At 43.7% G+C, this 27,084-nt stretch overlaps 2 protein-coding genes across 3 annotated transcripts; both read right to left on the reverse strand.

The window, feature by feature from the left end:
* Positions 1-9,847: 9,847 nt before the first annotated feature.
* On the reverse strand, positions 9,848-14,802 carry LOC125518537 (uncharacterized). Its single transcript, XM_087535122.1, has 8 exons — positions 14,725-14,802; positions 14,442-14,632; positions 13,950-14,030; positions 12,711-12,757; positions 12,137-12,223; positions 11,947-12,054; positions 10,838-11,002; positions 9,848-10,762 (listed from the first exon to the last, which is right to left on the reverse strand). The coding sequence occupies exons 2-8, from the start codon at positions 14,630-14,632 to the stop codon at positions 10,281-10,283; spliced, it is 1,161 nt and encodes a 386-aa protein (XP_087391248.1). The 5' UTR covers positions 14,725-14,802; the 3' UTR covers positions 9,848-10,280.
* A 4,908-nt stretch (positions 14,803-19,710) lies between these two features.
* LOC125520042 (peptidase uncH) lies at positions 19,711-25,743 on the reverse strand. Of its 2 annotated transcripts, XM_048684835.2 has the most exons (18): positions 25,420-25,742; positions 25,143-25,324; positions 24,531-24,635; positions 24,377-24,448; positions 24,136-24,283; positions 23,643-23,725; positions 23,423-23,478; positions 22,834-22,970; positions 22,659-22,749; positions 22,504-22,569; positions 22,182-22,404; positions 21,726-21,827; positions 21,458-21,543; positions 21,217-21,339; positions 21,067-21,136; positions 20,882-20,973; positions 20,478-20,567; positions 19,711-20,234 (listed from the first exon to the last, which is right to left on the reverse strand). In XM_048684835.2, the coding sequence occupies exons 1-18, from the start codon at positions 25,584-25,586 to the stop codon at positions 20,112-20,114; spliced, it is 2,016 nt and encodes a 671-aa protein (XP_048540792.2). In that variant the 5' UTR covers positions 25,587-25,742; the 3' UTR covers positions 19,711-20,111. The 2 variants fall into 2 exon arrangements, with proteins under 2 accessions (XP_048540792.2, XP_087390757.1); XM_087534631.1 differs by having other exon boundaries at positions 22,659-22,970; positions 25,420-25,743.
* Positions 25,744-27,084: the final 1,341 nt, after the last annotated feature.

Genomic DNA, 27,084 nt, shown 5'->3' on the forward strand with positions numbered 1-27,084 from the left:
TAGGTAAGAAACGTTCTTGCTAGAAACCTATAGCAGCCACGTAAAAACTTGCAACAACAACTAGAGGACGTCTAACTTGTTTTTGTAGCATGTGCCGTGTGATGTGATATGGCCAAAAGGATGTGATGAATGATATATGTGATGTATGAGATTGATCATGTTCTTGTAATAGGAATTACGACTTGCATGTCGATGAGTATGACAACCGGCAGGATCCATAGGAGTTGTCTTAATTTATTTATGACCTGCGTGTCAACATAAACGTCATGTAATTACTTTACTTTATTGCTAAGGCATTAGCCATAGTAGTAGAAGTAATAGATGACGAGACAACTTCAAGAAGACACGATGATGGAGATCATGGTGTCATGCCGGTGACAACGATGATCATGGAGCCCCGAAGATGGAGATCAAAAGGAGCAAATGATATTGGCCATATCATGCCACTATTTGATTGCATGTGATGTTTATCATGTTTTACATCTTATTTGCTTAGAACGACGGTAGCTTAAATAAGATGATCCCTCGTAATAATTTCAAGAAAGTGTTCCCCCTAACTGTGCACCGTTGTGAAGGTTCGTTGTTTCGAAGCACCATGTGATGATCAGGTGTGATAGATTCTAACGTTCGAATACAACGGGTGTAAGCCAGATTTACACACGCAATACACTTAGGTTGACTTGATGAGCCTAGCATGTACATACATGGCCTCGGAACACGGAAAACTGAAAGGTCGAGCATGAGTCGTATAGAAGATACGATCAACATGAAGATGTTCACCGATGTTTACTAGTCCGTCTCACGTGATGATCGGACACGGCCTAGTTGACTCGGATCATGTTTCACTTAGATGACTAGAGGGATGTCTATATGGGTGGGAGTTCATTAAATAATTTGATTAGATGAACTTAATTATCATGAACATAGTCTAAATTGTCTTTGCAAATATGTTATAGATAAATAGCTCACGTTGTAGCTCCCTGTTTCAATACGTTCCTAGAGAAAGACCAAGTTGAAAGATATTGTAAGCAATGATGCAGACTGGGTCCGTAGTCCGAGGAGTGTCCTCACTGCTACACAGAAGGCTTACATCTTTGATGCACCGCTCGATGTGCAAACCCCTACAACGTCGTCTATGGATGTTGTGAACGCCTGACAGACACATCCTGATGACTACTTGATAGTTTAGTGCACCATACTTTACGGCTTAGAATCGGGATTCCAATGACGTTTTGAACGCCATAAGACATATGAGATGTTCCAAGAGCTGAAATTGGGATTTCAAGCTCATGCCCGTGTTGAGAGGTATGAGACCTCTGACAAGTTCTTTTGCCAACAAGATGGAGGAGAATAGCTCAGCTAGTGAGCATGTGCTCAGAATGTCTTGGTGCTACAATCACTTAAATCAAGTGGGAGTTAAACTTCCAGATAAGATAGTGATTGATAGAGTTCTCTAGCCACTATCACTAAGCTACTAGATCTTCGTGATGAACTATGACATGCAAGGGATGGAGTTGATCCCGGAGCTATTTGCAGTGCTTAAGACCGCAAAAGGTAGAAATCAAGAAGGAACATCAAGTGTTGATGGTTTAATAAGACCACTGGTTTCAAGAAGGGCAAGGGCTAGAAGGGAAACTTCATGGATGGCAAACCAGTTGCCGCTCCAGTGAAGGAACCCAAGGTTGAACCCAAACCCGAGACTAAGTGCTTCTATTGTAAGGGGAACGATCACTGGTAGCGGAATTACCCAAATGCATGGTAGATAAGAAGGCTGGCAACTTCAACAAAGTATATACGTGTTATTAATGTGTACCTGACTAGTACTCCTGGTAGCACCTGGGTATTGGATACCGGTTCAGTTGCTATTATTGGTGACTTGAAGCAAAAGCTACGGACTAAACGGAGACTGGCTAAGGGCGAGGTGACGATGTGTGTTGGAAGTGTTTCCAAAGTTGATGAGATCACCATCGCACGCTCCATCTGCCTTCGGGATTAGTATTGAACCTAGATAAATGTTATTAGGTGTCTACGTTGAGCATGAATATGATTAGATCATGTTCATTGCAATACAGTTATTCATTTAAGTTAGAGAATAATGGTTATTCTATTTACATGAATAATACCTTTCATGGTCATGCACCCTATGTGAATGGTTCATTGAATCTCGGTCGTGGTAATACGCATGTTCACGCCAAAAGATGTAGAGTTAATAATGATAGGACCACTTTCTTGTGGCACTGCCGCTTAGGTCATATTGGCGTAAGATGCATGAAGAAACTCCATGTCGATGGATGTTTGGAGTCACTTGATTTTGAATCGCTTGACACATGCGAGCCATGCCTCATGGGCAGGATGACTAAGACCCCGTTTTCAGGTAAAATAAAACGGGCAAGTGACTTGTTGGAAATCATACATGCTGATGCGTGTGATCCAATGAGAATTGAAGCGTGCAGTGGATATCGCTATTTTCTCATCTTCACTGACGATTTGAGTAGATATAGGTATATTTACTTAATGAAGCACAAGTCTGAAACATTTGAAAAGTTCAAGTGGTTTCAGAGTGAAGTTAAGAACCATCATAACAAGAAGATCAAATTCCTATGATCTGATCGATGAGAATTTTTGAGTTATGAGTTTGGCAATCACTTAAGACATTGTGGAATTGTTTCACAGTTGAAGCCACCTGGAACACCATAGGGTGATGGTGTGTCCGGACGTCGTAATCAAACCTTATGAGATATGGTGCGATCTATGATGTCTCTTACCGATCTACCGTTTTCATTTTGAGGATATGCGTTAGAGACAGCTGCATTCACTTTAGATAGGACACCATCTAAGTCCGTTGAGACGACGTCGTATGAATATGGTTTGGCAAGAAACCAAAGTTGTCGTTTCTTAATGTTTGGGGCTGCGATGCTTAAGGCTTCAGCCGGAGAAGCTCGAACCCAAAAGCGGACAAACACATCTTCATAGGATACCCAAAGGTGATAGTTGGGTATAGCTTTTATCTCAGATCCGAGGGCAACTTGTTTGTCTCTAAGAACGGATCCTTTCTCGAGAAGGAGTTTCTCTCGAAAGAATTGAGTGGGAGGAAGATAGAACTTGATGAGGTTGTCGAACCTTTACTTCAACCAGAGAGTGATGCAACACAGGAAGATGTTTTCTGTGGCACCTACGTCTGTTGAATAGGAAGTTAATGATAGTGATCATGAAGCTTCGGATCAAGTTGCTATCAAACCTCGTAGGTCGACAAGGATATGTACTACTCCTGAGTGGTACGGTAATCATGTCTTAGATATCATGTTGTTAGACAACAATGAACCTACGAGCTATGGAGAAGCGATGGTGGGCCCGTATTCCGACAAATGGTTAGAAGCCATGAAATCCGAGATAGGATCCATGTATCAAAACAAAGTATGGACTTTGGTGGACTTGCCCAATGATCGACAAGCCATTGAGATAATTGGATCTTTAAGAAGAAGACGAACGTGGGCGGTAATGTTACCGTCTATGAAGCTCGACTTGTGGGAAAGAGTCTTTTCACAAGTTCAAGGAGTTGACTACGATGAGAATTTCTCACCCGTAGCGATGCTTAAGTCCGTCAGAATCATGTTAGCATTAGCTGTATTTTTCGATTATGAAATCTGACAGATGGATGTCAAAACAAGTTTTCTTACCAGTTTTCATAAGAAAAAGTTGCATGTGATACAATAAAAGGTTTTGTCGATCCTAAGGATGCTAAAAGGTATGCTGGCTTCAGCAATCCTTCTATGGACTAGAGGAAGCATCTCGGAGTCGGAATATATGCTTTGATGGAGTGATCAAAGCTTTTAGGTTTATACAATGTTTGCTAGAAACTTGTATTTACAAGAAAGTGAGTGGGAGCACTACAACATTTCTGATAAGTATATGTAGATGACATATTGTTGATTCGAAATAATGTAGAATTTCTGGAAAGCATAAACGGTTGTTTGAAGAGTGGTTTTCAAAGAAAGACCTGGATAAAGCTGCTTACATATTGGCCATCAAGATCTATAGAGATAGATTAAGACGCCTAATGATACTTTCAAAGAACGCACACCTTGACATGTTTTTGAAGGAGTTCAAAATAGATCAGTCAAAGAAGGGATTCTTACCTGAGTTGTAAGGTGTGAAGTTGAGTAAGACTCAAAGATTGACCACGACAGAAGAAAGAGGAAGGATGAAGGTCGTCCCCTATGCTTTTGTCATAGGCTCTATACGGTATGCCATGCTGAGTACCGCACCAGATGTGTGCCTTGCCACATGTCTGGCAAGAGGGTACAAAGGTGATCTAGGAGTGGATCACCAGATAGCGGTCAAAATTATCCTTAGAGGAATAAGAAATGTTTCTCGGTTATGGAGGTGATAAAGAGTTCGACGTAAAGAGTTACGTCGATGCAAGCTTAACACCTATCCGGATAGCTCTGAGTAGAGATACCGGATACATATAATGGAGCAACAATTTGGAATAGCTCCAAGTGGAACGTGGTAGCAGCATCTACGATATGACATAAAGTTTTGCGAAACACATAGGGATCTGAATATTGCAGACCCGTTGACTACAACCTCTCTCACAAGCATAACATGATCAAACCCAGAACTCATTGAGTGTTAATCACATAGTGATGTGAACTAGATTATTGAGTCTAGTAAACTCTTTGGATGTTAGTCACATGGCGATGTGACCTGTGAGTGTTAATCACATGGCGATGTGAACTAGATTATTGACTCTAGTGCAAGTGGGAGACTGTTGGAAATATGCCCTAGAGGCAATACTAAATTAGTTATTATTATATTTCATTGTTCATGATAATCGTTTATTATCCATGCTAGAACTGTATTGATAGGAAACTCAGATACATGTGTGGATACATAGACAACACCATGTCCCTAGTAAGCCTCTAGTTGACTAGCTCGTTGATCAATAGATGGTTATGGTTTCTTGACCATGGACATTGGATATCGTTGATAATGGGATCACATCATTAGGAGAATGATGTGATGGACAAGACCCAATCCTAAGCCTAGCACAAGATCGTGTAGTTCGTATGCTAAAGCTTTTCTAATGTCAAGTATCATTTCCTTAGACCATGAGATTGTGCAACTCCCGGACACCGTAGGAGTGCTTTGGGTGTGCCAAACGTCACAACGTAACTGGGTGGCTATAAAGGTGCACTACGGGTATCTCCGAAAGTGTCTGTTGGGTTGGCACGAATCGAGACTGGGATTTGTCACTCCGTGTAACGGAGAGGTATCTCTGGGCCCACTCGGTAGGACATCATCATAATGTGCACAATGTGACCAAGGAGTTGATCATGGGATGATGTGTTATGGAATGAGTAAAGAGACTTACCGGTAACGAGATTGAACAAGGTATCGGGATACCGACGATCGAATCTCGGGCAAGTATCGTACCGATAGACAAAGGGAATTGTATACGGGATTGATTAAATCCTTGACATCGTGGTTCATCTGATGAGATCATCGTGGAGCATGTGGGAACCAACATGGGTATCCAGATACCGCTATTGGTTATTGACCGGGGAGTTGTCTCGGCCATGTCTGCATGACTCCTGAGCCCGTAGGGTCTACACACTTAAGGTTCGATGACACTAGGGTTATAGAGAAAGTATGTACGCGGTTACCGAATGTTGTTCGGAGTCCCGGATGAGATCCCGGACGTCACGAGGAGTTCCGGAATGGTCGGGAGGTAAAGATTTATATATGGGAAGTCCCGTTTTGGTCATCGGAAAAGTTTCGGGTGCTATCGGTAACGTACCGGGACCACCGGGAGGGTCCCGGGGGTCCACCAGCCCTAGAAGGCTGCGTGGGCCAAGTGTAGGAGGGGACCAGCCCCAGGTGGTCTGGTGCGCCCCCCACCAAGACCCAAGGCGCAAGGGAGAGTGGGAGGGGGCAAACCCTAGGTCCAGATGGGCCTTAAGGCCCACCCTAGGTGCGCCCCCTCTCCCCCCCTTGGCCGCCACCCTAGATGGGTTTTGGGGTTGCCGCCACCCCTAGGGAGGGAACCCTAGATGGGGGCACAACCCCTCCCCTTCCCCTATATGTACTTGAGGTATTGGGGGCTGCAAGATACACGAGATCATCTCCCTCTTGGCGCAGCCCTACCTCTCTCCCTCCTCGTCTCTCGTAGTGCTTGGCAAAGCCCTGCTGGAGTTCCGCGCTCCACCACCACCACCACACCGTCGTGCTGCTGCTGGACGGAGTCTTCCCCAACCTCTCCTTCTCCCCTTGCTGGATCAAGACGTGGGAGACGTCACCGGGCTGCACGTGTGTTGAACGCGGAGGCGTCGTTGTTCGGCGCTTAGATCGGAATCAACCGCGATCTGAATCGCTGCGAGTACGACTCCTTTATCCGCGTTCTTGCAATGCTTCTGCTTAGCAATCTACTAGGGTATGTAGATGCACTCCCCTTCCCCTCGCTGCTAGATTACTCCATAGATTGATCTTGGTGATGCGTAGAAAATTTTAAATTTCTGCTACGATCCCCAACACTCCGATCATCAACAACGATGCGGTCCAGGGTGAGACCTTTCTCCCCGGATAGATCTTCGTGTTCGGTGACTTTGCACTGCGGGCTAATTCGCTTGGCCATCTGGAGCAGATTGAAAGCTACGCCCCTAGCCATCAGGTCAGATTTGGAAGTTTGAACTACATGGCTGACATCCGCGGAGACTTGATCTTCGACGGATTCGAGCCATAGCCGAGCGCGTCGCACTGTCACGATGGGTATGACCTAGCACTGCCACCAAACAGTGCCCTGGAGGCCACGCCCGCATCAGCTCCGACCCTTAGCCCGAAGCCAACTGCGCCGATCGAGGACGGGTGGCTAGACACCGCCTCGGGGGCTGCGGTCCCAACGGCGATCGAGCCGAACACCAGCCTCATCCTCTGCGAAGCCCATGACTCCAAGGTGCCGGACTCTTTTCCGAACTCCGAACCTTCCACGCCCCTGCCAATCGAATCCGATTGGGCGCCGATCATGGAATTCACCGGCGGACTATAACCTTTGGCCGGACTGTTGGACTATGAAGATACAAGATTGAAGACTTCGTCCCGAGTCCGGATGGGACTCTACTTGGCGTGGAAGGCAAGCTAGGCAATACGGATATGGATATCTCCTCCTTTGTAACCGACCTTGTGTAACCCTAGCCCTCTCCGGTGTCTATATAAACCGGAGGGTTTTAGTCCGTAGGACAACAACTACAGCATACAATCAAACCATATGCTAGCTTCTAGGGTTTAGCCTCTCTGATCTTGTGGTAGATCTACTCTTGTACTACCCATATCATCAATATTAATCAAGCAGGACGTAGGGTTTTACCTCCATCAAGAGGGCCCGAACCTGGGTAAAACATCGTGTTCCCTGCCTCCTGTTACCATCCGGCCTAGACGCACAGTTCGGGACCCCCTACCCGAGATCCGCCGGTTTTAACACCGACAGCCGGGCCTGTGCGGGCCTGGTAAGCTCCTGTCGTCATGTCCGGCCGGCTCCGCGGCGGCGGTGGTGGTAGTCCCCTCCCGTCGGCTGAGTTGCGGATGCCCCCGAGCCCGTTGGCTCCTCGTCCTTCCTCCAGGTCTCGTGTCGGTGGCTCAGAGAGACGGCGATGAGGGTTCGATGACCGTGGTGGCACATGTTGGTGTGCGGCAGTTCTGGTGGAGCACTTCAGATCGTCCGGAGTGGTGGTGGTTGTTTGGGTTGGGAGAAATCCCTGGTGGCTCGTCCGTCACCGACGCGGTGACGCTTGCGGGCGCCACCGGACCTTCCTGAAGGGCGTCGGATACACCCCTTCCCCACTGCACTATGTGTACCAGGGGAAACCCTTGGACTTGTCCGGGTAGTAGCGTCGTCGTCGTCGCATTCCTTCTTGAAGGTGTTGCTCAGTACGCGATGCCTCGGAGTGCTAGAAGCGCGGTGGTACTTTTCCAAAGGGTGCGGCGTCACCAACCATCTTTGTTTTGTCAATCTGCTGTTGTCGGCATTTGTTTCTCTTTCTTTTTTCTCTCTTTTTCTTTTGGGCTTGTTTGTGTTGCGGCCCCCAAGCTCGTTTTATCGGATGGTTGTTTTCATAATCTAAAGTGGGGGAAGCCCTTTATTGTGAGTACAAAGAACTATACAAGTAGTTCTAAAAAACACTAGAAATAACAAAAATTACAACCAGATACGTAGACTACCTAGCGACGGCTATAAGCACTGTAGCGAGCCGAGGGGCCGCCGCCGCCATTGCCCCTCCCTACCGAAGACGAGTAAACATTATTGTAGTAGATAGTTAGAAAGTCATCGTGCCAAGACCCTAAAAGACCAGTACACCAGAACAACAACCGTCACATCATGACGAAAAGAAGCTTAGATTGGAAGGATACAACCTAACACCACAAGAACGAAGACTGGATCCAAACAGATCTACCGAAGACCAGCGCCGACCGAATCTCACGAAATCCACCGAAGACACACATCCACACGTTCTCTGACGACACTAGATGAACCATCGAGGCGGGGGATGGGCGGGAAGGACCTTATTCCATCATTAGGGAGCCGACTTTGCCTCGTCTACCTGAGCATGACACAAACTCTAACCAAATAAAAAATGTAAACTAAAACAGAGTTGAAGCCCTTCGTCCGGCAAGGGGTCCACCGTGCCTCCACGGTCCTAAGGTCATCGAAAACAGGCAAACTAACAGCGACACCTACGGAGGATAAGAAAATCCTAATCACCTTTCTTTGTTGATGTAATCAGAGATAATCTTTTTGCACAAGTTCTCTGCATCATATTCCAAAACGAGATATCAACATATATCACAACATCGTACAACCTAGTACAAGAACAAAGAGCACCACAAAAATGAATGTCAGAGAAGATGAGAGGAAAAACCAATATTGACAGTATCAAAGAGGTCGACTAGAGGAGGTGAATAGACGAGTAATGATTTTTTGTAGCTTTTCTTGCAAATTCAGGAATGTGCGGATGAAGTAAATTCTCCAACCATGCAACTATGATGAGAACAATCTAGATAACAAGGCATGACTAGCTACACAAGATAAGCAAGAGCATAAAGCCAAAGGCAGACGCATCTCGAAGTTCACACTCTTGTATAAGTACTAATTAATCTTTGTTAGTGAGATGCACGCGCCAACCTCCCGAGGCTCACCTTATTCTCCTTGACCCTTCACAAACTTCCATTTGACCTCTACATTTAAAAAAAACTCGAAGTGGGCAATGCATGCCAGCGAGCACCATGCGCGCATCAGACGCCGGTCTCGCCTTGGCCGGTCCCCATCAACATCATCATCCGTAGTACCAGCTGTCAATTCAGAGAACAAGCAAGCAAATCCTAAACAATTGCTAATAATTGACAACACTACAAAGATTCAAGAAGGTGAATTCACCTATTCGAGCTCTACTTTTCCAAACTAAGCAGTCCACCAACTCCTTCAAATTCTAGAATCCGCGGAGTAGCTGTTTGCTGGCTCCAAGGATTTTAACTACCGCTCCGGGAACGGAGCCATGGAGCCGAGGGAAACCGAACGCGGCCTAAGATACTTCCATACCAAAAACAAACAGCTGCATGTAAAGGACAATGGAGCTTGTCAGCTCTGTGCTTTGGCCAGGCCCCTGTACCTGTAGCTTTTCAATTTTCTGCTTTAAACTCTAGTTTGTTTCCCTTTTTAGTTGTGTAATCCTCAACTTGTGTGACTGATATTTTCATGTCATGGAAGCCTTCCTGATGATCCAAAAATGTAAGAAGGATATTGGACTGTAGAAGGGCAAGAAGTTAATGTAAAAAAAAAACTTGACAAAGTGTCCAGCACAGGCCCTTGACCTTCAAAATCCTACTACCGTATATCCAAACAAATGTAGCATGAACTGATCCCCAACGAAAGGCAGCACGCCAAGTGAAACTGAAACCCTTTCTTCTATCTCATACAAGAATCAGTGCCTGGCCCAGTGGCCCTACTCTTACACAAGTTTACATCACAGCACTCAGAACTAGCAGTTACACAGTTCATCGATGTACCATTGCGGGCACAGCTGCCTGTGTTTTTCCCCACATGGGCACTGAAAGAATGCTATTCAGCTGTATCTACACTTGCTGAATGCTCGCAAACCTCTGCATCTAAACTCTATCAAGCCTGCAGTTGCCATCTACAGCATTTACCGTCTCTTTCTAACTTCCTATAGAGTAATCTGTGAATCATTCTCTATACCAGAGTAACTAACATAACTGATCTTGGCAACCAGCTAAGTAAGGACAAGCCAATCAGGAGAACTGAAGTATATCTCGGCCTCCTCTGACAGCAAACAATGCATGGCCAGTCGACGAGCAGCACCATTGGAATCTTCCGTGATGTGCTGCACTCTGCAATGTGAGAGATGCAGTAATGTCGTCAACTCTTCCATATCTCGGCAGGGAGCATGAGCGCCGCCAAGTAGCAGGTCGACCAGATGGAATAGATGGGACTCCAGTACAATGCTAGTAGGTTGATAGGCCTGAGCAACTTTGATCCCTTCACAACAAGCAGCTGCAAAAAGAACCGTCTCCTCTGTGCTCCGCATCGGAAAACATAACGCGCAGATGAACTGCCATGTTTCCCTCTTGATCAACAACCCTGCAGCACCTGTAGTGCCGTCATCTGCCATCAAACAAGCCACATGGACCCGCAGGTCTTGCTGGCCTACTCCTAATGCAGGTCCCTTTCCTTTGACATCTACTGCGGGCAGCACTGAAATATGACACAGAATTTCATGCATCTCTACCTTCCAAGCTGGAAATGACAAGCGTTCAGAAAAAATCTAACCTTCTCTGTTCTGCATCATCCCCTGTGGAGTGAGTTGCGCTGGTCCAGGTTGGTGCAGAGATGGTACTCTCATTGCAGGTGTACCATAGCTGTTCTGCATCAGCTCCCGTGGAGCCATTTGCTGGGATCCCGGTTGGCCCAGAGATAGGTTTCCAAATGCCAGTGCTGGAGAAATATCAGAGGAAGACCCACAAAGCGTTAGATAAAGGATGCCTTCTAATACAAATAATGCTGCAATGTTATTGGTTTCATTTTCTTGAAATATTAATTAGAGTATTGCAACAGAAACCACAGAAACGACGTAATCAGTTGCTCAGATATTATTCGATGTGATAAAATTTCCATACATTTGCATGGAAGTACACTGCAATATAGAAATGAGAAGAGAAGCAGCAGAGGTGGACATCTGCAGTAGCATCTTATATTCGTCCATATATGGAACGGAAATATGTTCTACTCTGTATTTGTTAACCAAACTAGAGAAAAACTATCACTGTGTTCCCTTACTGTGAAAACTTGAGTTGGATCCCTTTTAATGGATTGCTTTTTAAAAAAACTTCTAAATGGATTGCCACAAAAGTTCACTGGGCCATGTGGTTTGGCCTCATAGGACTCATCTGCCACTATGGCTTGATCGCGTATTCAACTGTAATGTAAAGTAGTGTTCTCTGAGCATAGCTCAAAATATGTACAGGTTGAACCTGTCTGAACTGGAGCAATATAAGCATACATCTTAAAATAATAAAGTTGAATAGCGTATTTTGGTGGTAACTAGGTATGTACTTATATTATTGTATTAAGGGAAAAATATACATCATTGTGTTATAAGAATACATGCCCAATGGCTTATAGCCTCTGTTACTTCAGGGAAAAGATATACTAGAAGAATAGCAAGAAGTTGATCTTGGCAATCACAAACATTCCAGGCTACATTGAGAGAGTTGAAACTTCAATCATAAATGCACTAGTGCTCTGTCCAGTATATGTTTTATGAATAAACAAGTAGCTAACACAGCATACAATCAAGACAAAAAAAAAACTTCTTGTGTGGTACCCAAGTCAAACTAATAAACAAATTAAGTGACCTATGAAGGGACAACGGTACTAACCAAGAGTAGAATCAGTCCCCCGTTGAGCAAAATCTGAAGTATGAGTTGCCCAGTTAAAAGCAGATGTTCGATTAAGCGGTCTGGCACGTGAGATCAGAAAATTGATCACTACACACATGAGACATAATGATTAGTATAAGGACATCCTTAAGTTATTTTTAGAGTAAGCAAACAGAAAGCATTTACTAACCATCTTCCTGTTGTGGAGAAAGCGTTGCAGTTGGAGTGCTTGAGCTAGAAGCATACAATTGATTAAGCATTGCAGCATTTCTGGGCACTGCACACAGATGATATGATGATAAGTGGAAAGACATTGTTCAGACAGAACCAAAGCATAGAACTTAGCTAGAGCATACTGCCAGTTTCATCATACATGTATATCAACTGCAGAATACTGGGTGAACTAAGCAAGCGATGCTGTTGCTAACTTTGGTTTCTATTAGCAAATGTTCTTTTTTATTTCAGAAACCCTTTTTTGGTAATACTTGATAGGAGTTAAAGAAACAATTACTTGGAAATATAGTCACAAAAGATTGTACGCATCAGGCAACAGGCAGGCCTAAATCTTGGGTAAATACGGTAGTAGAAAATTTTAATCCTTGTGACAATCATCTTTATCAGATAGTCGTGCATTTACAGCACAGCCAGTATAGTGGAATAATGGTAATCTTGAGAAAAATGATAATAAAACAGGCCAAAAACTACATTATGAGTCATATCATTCAAAAAAATGCCCAAAAAGAAGATCTGTTGAAGTTCTAAACCTGCATCGAAATTGGATGGATTACCAGATATCTGAGGCGCACAAAGTCTGCAAACAACAGCAAAAATTAGATAGCTCATGTGCAGGGCTGAGCTCATATAATGCCATATTCAGTTAGATCAAACTGCTTTTTTGTCAAATACAAGTGATGAATGGGTCAGCGATAGTCATGTTCCCTCCTGCTTCTTACAGCTTTTCTATTATTAACTACAGTACTGCTTAAATTCCTACCAAATGGCAACATAGAAACAAATATTTATCAAGCCTTCGTCTTGATGATGCTTGTTGTCAGGTTGAAATACTAACTGTAACAGACAAAAAAACTGAATCCTAAGATAGAATATGGTTCTATTAAACTGAAAGGCAGAAACACAATGGGTATTAAGTTGGCATAATTATAATTCCTTCAGGAGAAAAAAAGTAATCCTGCCTATAAGCTGGTTTAGAAAAAATAATACCAACCAGGAAGATAAATACTGCTATCAGAAAATATCAGGCCAACAAACTCTTGTTACTACCCTTTTTTGTGTGTGTTTTCTCAAAGCAATTTTTTCGTTAATCCTGTCCTGTCCATATCCTTTCAACCAAGCAAACCATTGTCGCACTCGCACACTGCTAAACTGTCAACAAAGTTTGGGACTGGGCCTTCTGTCCAAGGTTTCACCAAATAAGCAACAGTTCTGAAAATAAAACTTTTGAACATCTCTATAAAATCTAAGCAGTGAGGATCAGAGCTTGATACTTCATTTTCTTCCACTTGACAAATATAATTTCCCAGTGTGATGCGCACCTTGCCACTTCTAGGAACTTCCAGGAAAAGAATTAGACATAAAAAAGGTGTTCTCTTACAGGACTGAACCAAATCTTTTAGGTCAAGAACAGCATTGGATAAAACTTAACAGACTGATCCATTCCAGTTACGATTGATCTTTTTCGCACTATACGAAAACTCTAAACCAGACCATCTGTTCCAACAGCATGCAAATTCTGTACAGCAGACAATTTACTGAGTGCTTAAGCACGTAAAGGTAACTGACTCCAATAGCAACAATTCTGTGCACCATCATACTAAACCAAACCGTTCATTCCACCAGTAACAAATCTGCACATGAGACCAGAAGGAATTAACCAAGTGCTTGAGAACTTAACCATGGAAGCCTAATTACTTAAGCTGCATCAGACTGTGAGCCATTTCCTTGTGCACAAAACATCGAACAGATTGCGGGGGGCAAGGACCAACCTGTTAAGCATTGCGTCTGCGTGAGCCCACGCGTACATGGCCCAATACAGTGTCCACGAGCTCTCGTCGGGCCACCAGTTTCTGGAGGGAGAGAGATAAACACATTGCAAGAATCAGAGCAAGAACATCACCAAATTAGCACTAGGTGAGAGGTGAAAGAACCATCGCAAAAAACAGAGCAAGAAGCCAAGAACGCGACCAATTAGGCCCCAGAGGAAGCGAAAGAACCAGTGCAGAAATCCGAACAAGAACGGAATCAATTACGTCCCCAGAGGAAGGGAAAGAACCAGTGCGGAAATCAGAGCAAGAACCGCAACCAGAGAAAGGCCGAGGCCAAGTGGCCCCGGAAGAGGGGGAGAAGGAACCGCCGCAAGAATCTGAGCAAGAACGGGAAACCAATGGAAGAACCATAGCAAGAATCAGAGCAAGGTCGAAAAGAACCGCGGCAAGAAGCGAGCCGATTAAGCGGGAGATGGGCAGCGAAAAGCTCACCCCAGCCGCGGCGCCTGGAGAGCCCTCTCGGCGAAGCCGACGAGGCGGCATCGTAGGTCCGCGGGCGCTCCGGGGATGGAGTGCACGTAGTTGAAGAGGTCCCGGGGCCGGCGGTTGATGACGAGCAAGAAGACGCGCTCCGGGTCGAGATAGACGCCGTAGGGGGAGACGTAGCCGCCGAGGGAGCCCATCTGCACCGACGCGCGAAGCGGGAGCCCAGAGCAAGTCACTAAGCAGGAAATGCGGCGGCAACGGGGGAGCGCGATGGTCGGCAAGCCCTCACCTCGGCGTCGGTGGTCGGCGCGCGGGGCGAAGGCGAGCGGGCGGGCGGGAAGGTGGGCGGTGGCGGGCGACGCAGGAACGAAATGAGCAAGACCGCGACGGCCGTGTGCCCCGTGCGGGTGAAATACTTTGCGGCGCCGGACGGAAAGGAGGGCGGGCTTGCCTATTTGGGCCCAATCGATTACCAGTGACGGAACACCCAAGTGGGCTTGCGCTTTTTTTCTTGAGGGGAAAGTGGGCTTGCACTTGCATGAGTGTGATGTCGACACGCCTCCGGCCCGCATTAGTCTACTTTTGAGAGATGCACACAACACCTTCCCGGACGCGGCCGCCGTCGTGGAATCACATTCAGCGCTGCTATACACACAACAACCCAGCAGCCGACTCATGGACGATCCCATGTGGCAGCTCCAACCATGTCCGTGCATGCAGGAGGCGATTGATTTATTTTTTTAGATGATGTGTAGGAAACGCATCGTTCGCAGATCGTTCATGCTGTATCGTGTGTGAAGCAATTCCGAATCACATTCCTAGAAGGTGTCTCAACTAGTGTACATGCCCTTATAACTCTGGTCGTTGTAACCACATAGCCCTTTATGTTGATGAGTATTTGAATGTTGAGAGAAAGAAAAAGAAAAGGAGAAGAATAAAGAAACGAAAAAAAAACTCTGGTTATCGTATTGACAGTCATCATATTTCATATATGAAAGAATAACTATGCGGTAAACACACAAATCTAAGATAATATTGCATCACAAAGTGGTTACACATGTAGAAAAGTTTATTAACGACATTTTTTTCCACTAAAGTGGTGACTTTTTACGTTTTGGAAAGAAGCACTAGTTTTCCACCATGACAATGATGATGCAAAGCACAAAGCACATGCAATATTTGATGAGTCGGGTCGTCATCTACGTGTGGTAGTGTAATGATCTGGTGACCTTATTTTCGTCTCATTCCTTCCCACGGATGTCGAGGTCAGGGAAGCCTAATATCGAGTGATTTGATTCGACTCGGTGAGTGTCACCGTGTCCATCTCGAATGTGTGCGTCATCTAACGTGCTCCCTCTCCGTCGTCAAATCTGCATGTTTCTTCTCTTAACGGAGCCACACAACACGGTCCTTCTCCACCTTTAACGTCTGCCCGACGGCAGTCTCTTTGAAGATTTCACAAGGGCAGGCGGTTGAGGCATATATGGTATCGCTCATCCCATGCCTCCTTAACAGTGAGGCGATGTGGAGCACGTCGTGGCTGATATGAGCTACGTGGGTGAGCTCTGTCCTGCCTATATGGTATCTGCACGTAGACGTACTCGACATCAGATCCAGATCTGGGAACTCGCTGAGGAGGGCGGGATCTTCCAACATGGCCTCCAGTGCATCATGTTGATTCCACTCCTGCTCCTCTAGAGCGGCCTCCTCCTCCACCCGCTCTTCGTCCAGGATTTTCTCCTCCTCCGACAGTGGCACCTAGTCTAGCAGCAAAGGAAGAGGCATGGGACGAGGAGGGAAGTGGAGGTTCTGGGCGGCGATGGTATGAACTATCCAGACAGGGTGATGGCCACTTTATAGCAGCAGGCGGTGGGAAACATGGAGCACAGAGGGGAAATATGGAGGAAATGGTCGCGGGCAGTTGGCACGCGGTGCCACCATTAGTTGACATGCTTCTCGGTGCCATTGGGCGTCTATCGTCCGAGTCATTGGCGCGGCGAGGAGATGGCTTGTGTAGAACGTTGAGGAGGGAGGTGAAACTTCCCTCCCTACGCGAGTGGTTGTTGGATGGAGTGCCCTCCTACCCCACGCCCCACAACCCAAATATGGAGGCTAGTGGGATCGATATGGAGTGCCTTCATAAAATATTATGACAATCCGGAGTCGTATGACAACTTTGCTAGAGTGGTATTTTTGGTCAAAATCGTCATATCGAAAGTTATTATGGAGATCGGTCTGATATGACGAAACCGCTAAAGTTGCTCTTAGGATGCTTCATTGCATCTCTCAAAAAAAGAGGAAGGACCCAGGTGGACCTAGAACAACTTCATTAATTTAACATCCGAACACAGCAGACCCAAAGACCCCCAAATTAAGAAATAGTACAACTTGGTCCAAACTACGTACAAATGGACCCATGGACTGAGCTTAGCTTAGATGGTCAAGTTCATTGTCGTGGAACTAGCCCATTAGGATTCAAGTCTTAGACTTGACACTGGTGCTCATATTTTTCTGAATTTTCAATGAGTACCAGTGCCATTGTTGATGACGATGGGAATGTTGTCTCACACTAAATGAACAAAGGAAGCACATGTGCTCACATTGTCGATTCAAGTCTTATTTCAGGCTTTTCAATGATGATCATTCAATGGGAGACGACGTTCCCATAGACAATGAGATGCTTGTGGTGACTTTGTCAATCTCAAGCCTCTCTAAAGGGTCAGCCTTTAGTCAGAAGAGTCAATGACGAAACAACTCGGGCCACCAATCAACTACAAAGCCCGAAGGCAGTGAGGGATGTTGTAGCTCCACCCCCACAACATTGTTGATGGTGATCTCAAGACGAAGCAGACACACGTGCTTCAGGTCCAACATGTGAGGCTCATTCTTGACAAGATGACCGATATGAAGAGGTTGAAGCCGAGACCATTGTCGTCTCCTCTTCCGTCACCTCACCAAAGGATGAAATAGAGGGAAGCCACATCTGTTTTCGCTAGATCTTGCTGCCACATGAGCTTATTTCAGGAGCTCTTGTCAGGTGCACCTCCAGTGGTTGACTTTCACCATGGAAACGACAGTAGCCAGCGAATGGCAGCCACGGGATGAAGCTCGCAAGCACCGGTGAGAAGCTTTGGTATAGCATGACACTAGACGGCCTTAAAGCAAACCCTAACCCAGACCTAGTTCTAATCATACAATCTACAACTTGGAGTCGGCCTCCTCTGCCATCTCTAATTTGAGCAGCGAGGCCACTGGAGGAGAAGCTGGATGAACCCGAGGCACCATCATCGGCTCTAAACAGGGGCAAGAGTGATAAGAAGTAAGAGAAGACTGAATCCGTCCCATGCGAGCTCATGATACCCCTCATACCTATCTTGGTCTACATATCTCTCTCCCACTAAACTTCCTTTGTTTGTCTTCGCTCCGCTTATCGCCAAGGTAGCCAAATATCATAGCCAGATGGCGTGGCATCATCCTTCCTTTGAGTGGAAGGCTTGTTCGCTGAAATGGTGTCCTTAAATCCATGCCTACTTACTATGGGCCTCTTTGATTTGCATGATTCTAAGAATACATGAATAGAAAAGGTATGGGATTGCAATTTCATGTTCATTTGAATCCTACAGTTTTTTGTTTGTTTGATTTGATTACATCACAGGAAAACAAAGGAGCACAAGGAAGTCTTTGCAAGAGGTTTGAGTGAATGTTAAATTCTCGTTGGGATGTAGTACAAATGAATCCTTAGGGAAATAAGTATAGGAATCAATCCTACCCATATATTTTTTTCCAAAGGACTATAATCCTCCAAAATTCCTACGAAAAATCTTGAATCAAATAAGTCATACATGTGTTACCCTTTCATAGAATGATGAAAGCTACAGATAAGAGATGTCGGTCCTTTTTTGGGATTGGCACGAAAACTTTACTGGTTCTCATTGCCAAACTCTTGGGAAAATATTTTGTTCTGATAAGAAACAGGGAAGCATCATCATGACATCATTCCTGGAGATGATTGTCAATAAGGACCTTCCCCTTCACCATGCAATAACTATAAAGGCATCTCTAACCAGTGCCCCAAACCCGCCCCCAAAAGTTAACTCGTTAGGCACTAGAGGCGGTGCAATCTAATCCATACCCAAAAGTTTAATTCTTCAACTTCCCACCACTACTACCACTACCCTTCCGTCTGGCCCATAAGGAAGCAACCATAGGATGGTTGTGCAGGTTCAAACCTGAGTCGAACTGGGTGCGACTCGCGCATTGGCGTGCTTTCTTTCTGTTAGGTTCAAACACAATGACATTGACCGGCTTCGGTTAACATTTGTACGACTGCCAATCTCTTCCGAACAGTGAGGTCCTTTTGATTGAAAGATTCCGACTTGCTTCAAAGGGTGTTAAAGACATTTTGATTCAAAAATAGTTTTTGAATGTGTCTAATTTGTAGGAATTTTATGTTAGTCATTCGCCTCGTAATGTGGTAATATATATGCATTTTTCTAAGAATTTCTCTACACTATATTTGATAGAGAAAAAACCCATCCATCGCAATCTTCTAAAACATTTAGTTATGTTTCTTATATGGTAGAATGTAACATCATTTTAATTCAAATAAACCGTTTGTTCCCAAATATAAGGTGTATTTTTAAAAAATCAAACTTGTCTATGTTTGACCAATTTTATAGAGAAAAATTATCAATATCTATCATGGTATCATTAGATTCATCATGAAATATATTCACTTTTTTGCTAGGTATTATAAATATTAATATTTTTTTCTAAAAAATATCAATATCGATCATGGTATCATTAAATTCATCATGAAATATATTTTTCAGTTTTTTTTGCTAATTTCGTATTATAATTATTATGATTTTTCTATAAACTTAGTCAAGCGTAAGGATTTAAACTTTTGAAAAATCAATGCACCTTATGTTTCAGAATGGAGGGAGAAGCATTCAACATGGTGTGACATTATGGTCCTACACTTTTCTAGCGCTGCAATTTTAGAAAACAAACGTGCACTCGCAGTCCTACAACTTCAAAACAGTCTAGAACAAACATCTAACTTATAAAACAAATCACATTTTGACACTCCGTTGATTTCAAAGCGGTTTCAATTTTAACTTTGAAAAATTAATGCACCTTATATTTCAGAATGGAGGGAGAAGCACTCAACATGGTGTGACATTACGGTCCTACACTTTTATAGCGCTGCAATTTTAAAATACAAACGTCCACTCACAGTTTTACAACTTCAAAACAGTCTAGAACAAACATCTAACTTATAAAACAAATCCTCGATTGATTTCAAAGCGGTCTCGACTTCATAGGGAAGTTGCTTTGCAAAACCCTGAATCTAAACACCGCAGTGACAATAAACCATAATGCCACATCTCTCTTCACTCAAATAAAGTCTCCTGGCACAATATTTTGGGAAATGCTAAGCAACCCTTTGCTTTACTACTGAAACTTGGTCCAGAGGTGTACCAAGCCGAAAGAAAAAGTTCACTAGTTGATGCTTAAACGGCATACATGGCGCAGCTCTTTAAAACGATTACAAGGAAATGCGACAATCCAGGAAGTCCACCCCCTTTATTCTGCCTCATGGAGGTTGAAATCTGGTGGGCGTGTTGACACACCCTCATCAACCGAGCGACTCTCGATTGTTCTTTGAAACAATCACAAGGCTTTATCAAAATTGTCTATCTTGATTGGAGCAATGTTATCTGCCACCTTGAAGTGCCCCACCAATCTTGCGAAGAACATCATCTGCTGCTCCAAGGTAAACTTGATGTTCTCAGCCTGCTCCAAGAAAACGCGTATCAGCTATGAGCTTTTCATATGTGATATTTGAGTTCATTTCTACTGAGCTTCCCGTCCGCAAGTAGCCATCATTCATATTCAACAAAAGAAAAACCAAGTTGGTCGATTACATCGCTGTTTACTGTTCAGGTGCAATGTGGGACATTGGAGGTGCCTTGTGTAAGAATTAAAAATAATGTGACTTGTATAACGAGATACGAAAACGATAATAAATGTGTTAACCTTGCGGAAACCATGTTGTTCCCCTTCATACTCAACCAAAGCAACAGTTATAGCCTTGTATATCGTTGTTGCCTGATCTGGTGATACAACCTGAAGATCATCAAAGTGTAAGTTGGTCAATTACATCGCTGTTTACTGTTCAGGTGCAATGTGGTCAACCCTAAACCCTAACAGTTCAAAGGATAAGAATGTAGACAACTGACACACTGCAGTCTTTCCTAGCAGAATTCCGTTCAATCCTCACTATCTGGACTAATAGTTGCATTTAATTCATTACTCTAAAGATAGTTGATATTGTACTAAGAATGTTCTCTTATGAAATTCTACAACCATACATATCAAACTACTATAAATTGTCTAGACAACTATAGTGTGACATCACACTTCAAAATTCAAAGTTTTACCGGGTCATCCAATCCTTGAAACAAAATGACCGGACATGTAAATCTCTCAACGAAGTTTATTGGCGACCTCTCAAAGTAAGCCTGCTTATTCCCTGGAATATTGAAGGTACATGGGTGTTATTTAGTAAATTATAAACAGATTCGAACATCCATATCCTAGTAAAGATGAGTACAAAGTTCCTTACCCACAAGGTTGTCAATATAGTATGCCTCAAACTTGTGCATGCCTGCCCTTAATGAAGCTAAGTCAGCAATCTGCTCAACAAATGTATAAATTGTTAGCTAGTATTAGGCTGCAGCAAAAAGGAGAGGAAAAATTTTGATTTGAAACTTGCCCCGTATAAAGAAGAACCAGCCTTGAACGTCTGTCTAAAAGCAAGGCAAGCTAAAGTTGTGAATCCACCAGCAGATTCCCCTGTTACACAGAGTCGTTGCGCGTCTACTCTTCCAGTTGCCACCTTATCATCAGTAAAAAGGCATATTCATTAATCTCATCTTATTATATGCACTGAATATGATGATCACAGAAGCTACATGAAATTATTAAAAGGATCAGTCAGTCTGAATAAGCCATACCAGAAATGTAGCACAGCTGCAGCAATCATTTACATCCACAACACCCCATTGCCCTAAAAGCCTCTCTCGATACTCCCTCCCATAGCCTTCAAGAAAACAAAGAGAATACTTATTAACACTTCCATGTTCTTCAGTAAGAGATTAAGGCTTTTGTACATAAGAGGATGCAAATCATTAAACAATCCATGCATCAGATGTGCAAGTATATAGAACGCAGGATTTATTTTACTCATCAGATAGATAGCCGAGAAAGTTAGGAGACAAATACCTGCACTTCCCCCATAGTTAACATCAACGAATGCCCATCCTCGGCTCGTCCAGTATTGCACACTAAGATCAAGAATCCCACGTGCTTCATCTGTAGGTCCACCTAAATAATTGCAGTAATACCAAGAGAAGTAGTCAGTTCTCTGCCGTGATACTTTGCCAACCGATTGGTGCATCATTTCACCGGCCTTAGCAATTTGATAAGTTGGTGAGTACAGTTAGGACCACTGTATGCTCTTTTTATCGTCGTACGAGCACAAACAGTGTAAACAGAAAGTTAGCAGATATGCAACGAATGTCAAAGACATTGACACCAAGAAAGAGTACATAATCAACGAAATCAGGGGAAAATATTTTATGGAAGACAGCATGTGCTATGCCTTGTCTTTTGAGAGAGGGCATGTACAAAGCTTTTTGGTACCTTCAAGAAAAAGATAGGTGAGATTTGATTCATTACCATGGGTTCTGACCAATAACGGAGGCTTCTCATCTGATGAACCTTGGAAAGTATGGTTGTATGGAGGATAGAAATAAGCATAAGCATGCTGGCCAGGGATTACGGTTGGGAACTCCATAAATTCAGGCAAACTAAAGTAGGGTGTATATTTCTTTATGTCCTCTGAGGAGGACCAAACTATAGAAAAGTCAGTTGCCATTGTTCTCTTTTCATCTAGTGTCACCTGGTGAAAAATCATAGGATCAAGCTAGGTTGCACACTGGAGGATCTCAGAGTAGATATTTAGCACGAACAACCAATTCATGAAGGTAGTCTAATGAACCTTTGCTATCGATACTGGAAGACTAGCAGATGCACCTTCAACATAGAAAGATCCATCTGCAGAAACCTAACAAATCAACATGATGTAATTTATAGCATCATCATGTGAAAAAATTAAGGAAATATCAGTTAGCTCTTATCAGAATTTGCACTTACTATGTTAGTTACAGCAGAGAAGGGAAGGTCAATTTTTGAAAATGACCCTGAATCATGGTCCAGCAACCCAACATATGACTTCCCATTCTGCCTAGATAAGAGAAAAATAGGCTTATCTTTATGAATCCCATACAACCATAAAACAAATACGGTCAATACTGAAAACTGCAGCAACCTGTAGCAGCAAACTATTTTCTGACTCTGGTCGTCATTTCCGAGGAAAGCATAGGAGCTGACACCAAAAACCCACATTGGCTTCGAGAATTCAGCATCAAGTGAGTACACTTGCACGACCACATTGCTCTGCTCATCCTGTCATACATGAATCGGCACAATAGCAAGACAAAACCAATTAAAGAATTCCCCAAACAAATGTTAATATGTGTGAAGAATCTAATTCTTAGTTACCGCCCACCTAATTAGAGTGATTTGATAGTAGGTCCTCAACGCAATACTATTGTGGTAATACCAACCTAGCTAATGGTCTTGCCAAAATAAAAACTCAATAAGAAAGTGGTTTGTCACAATTGTTCCTGTGAATAGATACCGATGAAGGTAAAATGCTGCAGTTATTTGTTAAAAACAGAAAAATGAATTGTTAAAAGATGGGTGCAAGTAATAAATACAGAGAGATGGCAATGGTAATAAGGACACACATCAATTACCGGCTACTCCATGCTGTAACTAAATAGTTTAATAACTTGGGAACAAAGTTATTTCAATGGACAACATAATAGAGACAAACAAGTTAGAAAAAATCATACCCATTTATAAATATTCCAAAATCCACTCTGTCGGTCAGTTATGAAGAACAGTTCACCTAAAGAAAAACTAGTTTAATTAAATGAGATTTTGAAACATAATGTGTTTTATTTTGGTGAAGTACCTAATAACAAGTTAACATACCGAAAATCAACTATTCATGTGGACACAAATATGGAATAAGTTTGAACACGAAGTTAGAGTATGCCAAGATGCAAACACCTTTTGAAGACCACTTGGGTTCAGTAGGAGATTCTACTATCATTGGGTCTCCACCAGCAATGCAAATACGTTTTTCCACCTCTCTGCACAAATAACCATCGTAATAAAAATGAAAAGCTTAGAAGAAGATTAAGAAGCATTCAGGCGTAACTGAATCAACATACAACTGAATCATTCATCTTTTACTTCTCGGAATAAAGGATTGAAAAAAAATCTGATCAAATTGATCATCTGGTGCTACAATAACCCACAAAATAAGGTTTAAATAAAACCTGAAAAGACAAGCATTTTCCGTGAACTGGCTATAGGTTTAGAGTGATCTAAAATGTGCAGTCGTACCGTGGTCATTCAAAAATACACTGATAAATGTTCCAACAACATCCTTCAGTATATTGCAAAAAAAAAAGTAAATGTCCTTTTTTCACCAAAAAAAAGTGCAATAGACAAGCAAGCAAATAATTTGAAACAACAAAGCATGCAAATAAGAGATTACCCTTTGCTGGAGAAATATCCAACCCATAGTTCTGCTTTATCCCATGACATGTTTGGGTCACTCCATTCAATCCATGCCATGCGTTTTTCAGTTGGATCAATGCGTGGAAAGGCATAGAAGTCATTCCCACTGAGCAGCACAGTTGGTTCTAAGGTGCACATTGAGAACATTATTTATGTAATCCTCAAGAATCTTAAGCACAAATTAATGCAATAGGTGTATAGTCCTCGGTTCTTCTTACCATTAACATCTTCAACACTTGTGCTCACAGCAGCAACTGTTGTGATGGGATTTGAGCCACTCTTGCAGTGATCTGTTGTCAAACTGGATTTACTTATCTTCTTAAAAGAATGTATGAAGCACCATTGACATGCTATATATGGAATACTAATTACCTTCCATTACAGTGACATAACGATTGAAGTGAGGGTCAAAGACACCGTCCGCATAGCGGACAACCGATCCACCATAATCCGGTGTCAGAGGTAGTGGTGAATTATCTGAAACCAACAAAAAAGAGCCGTTTGAAGACACATCACATGATACCCTTATTTTTTTTTTCTTAAAAGGAGAAGAGATGCATAGTGGCACTACTCTAATCAATCACAATATAGACTAAAAAGATGCAGAACCACTTTTTTTACAAGTCAAATTGAAGCTACAGTTCAATAAATTAAAATGCAGCTATTTTAGTTCATGTTTCTGGAAATGCTGCTTCGTATATCCGTCAAGTATGGAGTCCCCAACATGATGTAAAATCATACCCTCATGCATAAATATTCCAACATAGCGCGCATGTTGTCAACTACAGAACATGCATAGTTTGAAACTGACATGAAGGAACACTTATCTGAAGAAATGCAGAAGTCAAGTCATTCTACTGCAAAACAAAATGCGTGGAGTGCCAAAATGTGCTATGCAGAAGCAATGCGCCTATCCATGAAGATATATCGTAGCACTGAGAAAGCAAGCAATCATCAATAGCTAAACGCAAGCTTCCTCCGCACCTCCGACGGTTTGCTTGTACAGGCGCTGGTCGCTGTAATTGGAGAACACGACGACATCCCCCTGCACGGCGAACGCGCCACCGCCGTACTCCTGCGCCAGGGACCGCACGGCGAACTCCTGCGGTGTCACATCCGAACCTCTGCCGTCTGCGCCCGCCCCTTCCTTCACGAGAACCGCGCGTCTGGGGAAGAGAGGGGAAGTCAAAGCATCAGCGTCGCGCACTGTGAACGATGGGGGCAGCGAGAGGGGGTGAGTGGGTCTGTTGTTTTCGCTTACCCTCCTTCCTCGGGGCGCGTCTCGACCCAGAGGAGCCGGCCGTCGCCGGCGACGGCGAGCCCCTCGACGGTCTTCCCGGCGGAGGAGACGGCGGCGGCGCTGATCGGCGAATCCCAGGAGCCGTACGGCACGGTCGCCTTCTCGACGCCCGTGGCGTGCGGGCGCATCGCGGCCGGGCGTGAGCTGGATTCGGCGAGCGGCGGAGCACTGGTAGTACTCGGCGTGAGTTGGAAGTGTGCAAACCGGAGTAGTCAGAATTGTCTGGACTGTTTGACTGGCAGCGCACGGAATAGGATCATAGGAAAACGTCCGGCCGATTCTACGCCTCGCGTCCACCGTGGTTCATGTATAGTTGACTTTTGAAGCCCGGCTCCCGAAACCAGACTTTAAAAATTCAGCGTATTGGGAGTCTCATTTCGAATCGATGCCCAAAAGTTAAATCTAGTAGTATAAAAGTTTTCTTTTGCAATTTCTCTCGCCCTACTGCGACGTGTAAACCTTATTTCGACTTCATTTCAACAAATTAATTCGACAGATACGTCAAATGATTTCAATAAGATTTCAAATGTGGATGCACAAAATCATTATGTTAATGAATTGTACCAAAAGAAACGACATTGTTCATCTGACAACAAGGTCATCGAGAAGAAACGCGAGGCAACATGAGCATACATCAAGCACCCCTATGCAACTTACATTTATTAAATACATTTATCTTGGCAATATCGAGGATGGCGGTTTTGGCGTGCCCATGATCCCGCGAGGTTGTTCAATTCTACTTTGTTTTGCCCTGTCACATGATGGTGAAACATCCATGAGCACGAGTGCTTGCTCTTGCTCCTCCTCTTGTTTTGTCTTTGCCTTGGCGGCGATCACCTCGTCTCTTCGAGGACAATCTTCTTCTCATAGGTCACTAATTTCCTCTCCTCGTCAATTGCCATCACCTTGAACCTCTCCTCCTTCCGTCGCATGAAGTCCATCCACATTGTCATATTCTCTGATTTTCATCCAGTCACCAAATCTTTCTTCATCTCTAGCATTTCTTTGATCTCTTCTATATACTAGATGAACCGTTGTGCCAATTGGCGCAGAGGCCAACTGCAGCATGGAAGCTAAGCGAACTATTTGAAATATTAAATAGAAGTTAAGCGAACTATTTGAAAGATGTTTCTTGTGAATGGTCTGCAAGCATTTATGTTCATAATGCATTTGTATCTGCCCCGTATATTTACCCTCAAATGACAAAAATGATTGTTTTTGATGTCCTTCTTTGACCGGACAGAGCAAGCCAACAGTCGGTGCACAGACATGTGGGTCTGTGAGGGGCTTGGCTGTCCGTCTTTGGTTGCGCACGTCCGGAGTGGCGTGTTGCATGCCCGTGTGCCACACGACACCTTTACCCGTACTTTGCCTACCCGAATCCTTCCCATCGTCGACCCTGGTCGGCTAACGCTCGCGGACCACTTTCTCGTGCCATACATAGCAGCAAACCGTAATAAACTAATATATGAACAACACGTCTATAAAGAATGTTTTTCCAAGTTCCATGCAAATGATTATTACTATCTAACTGCGTTTGCATTGCTGATTGCTCGGAATCGATACTCTGAAAAGGCTAAAACTAAACCCTATGCATTTGCAGGCTATCACTGTCCGATTTGGCTT

Source organism: Triticum urartu, chromosome 7A (assembly GCF_056163025.1).
Source record: "Triticum urartu cultivar PI428250 chromosome 7A, HENAU_Tu73, whole genome shotgun sequence".
In the NCBI taxonomy this organism is placed as follows: Eukaryota; Viridiplantae; Streptophyta; class Magnoliopsida; order Poales; family Poaceae; genus Triticum; species Triticum urartu.

Excerpts from the sequence above, each read along its gene's own strand:
- LOC125520042 (XM_087534631.1), bottom strand. The coding sequence starts at position 25,586 with ATGCGCCCGCACGCCACGGGCGTCGAGAAGGCGACCGTGCCGTACGGC. Across the intron at positions 24,636-25,142 it reads GTACAAGCAAACCGTCGGAG|ATAATTCACCACTACCTCTG; the intron begins GTGCGGAGGAAG and ends TGTTGGTTTCAG. Across the intron at positions 21,544-21,725 it reads TAACTATGGGGGAAGTGCAG|GCTATGGGAGGGAGTATCGA; the intron begins GTATTTGTCTCC and ends GTTTTCTTGAAG.
- LOC125518537 (XM_087535122.1), bottom strand. The coding sequence starts at position 14,632 with ATGGGCTCCCTCGGCGGCTACGTCTCCCCCTACGGCGTCTATCTCGAC. Across the intron at positions 12,224-12,710 it reads TCCATCCAATTTCGATGCAG|TGCCCAGAAATGCTGCAATG; the intron begins GTTTAGAACTTC and ends ATCTGTGTGCAG. Across the intron at positions 11,003-11,946 it reads GGGGACTGATTCTACTCTTG|CACTGGCATTTGGAAACCTA; the intron begins GTTAGTACCGTT and ends ATATTTCTCCAG.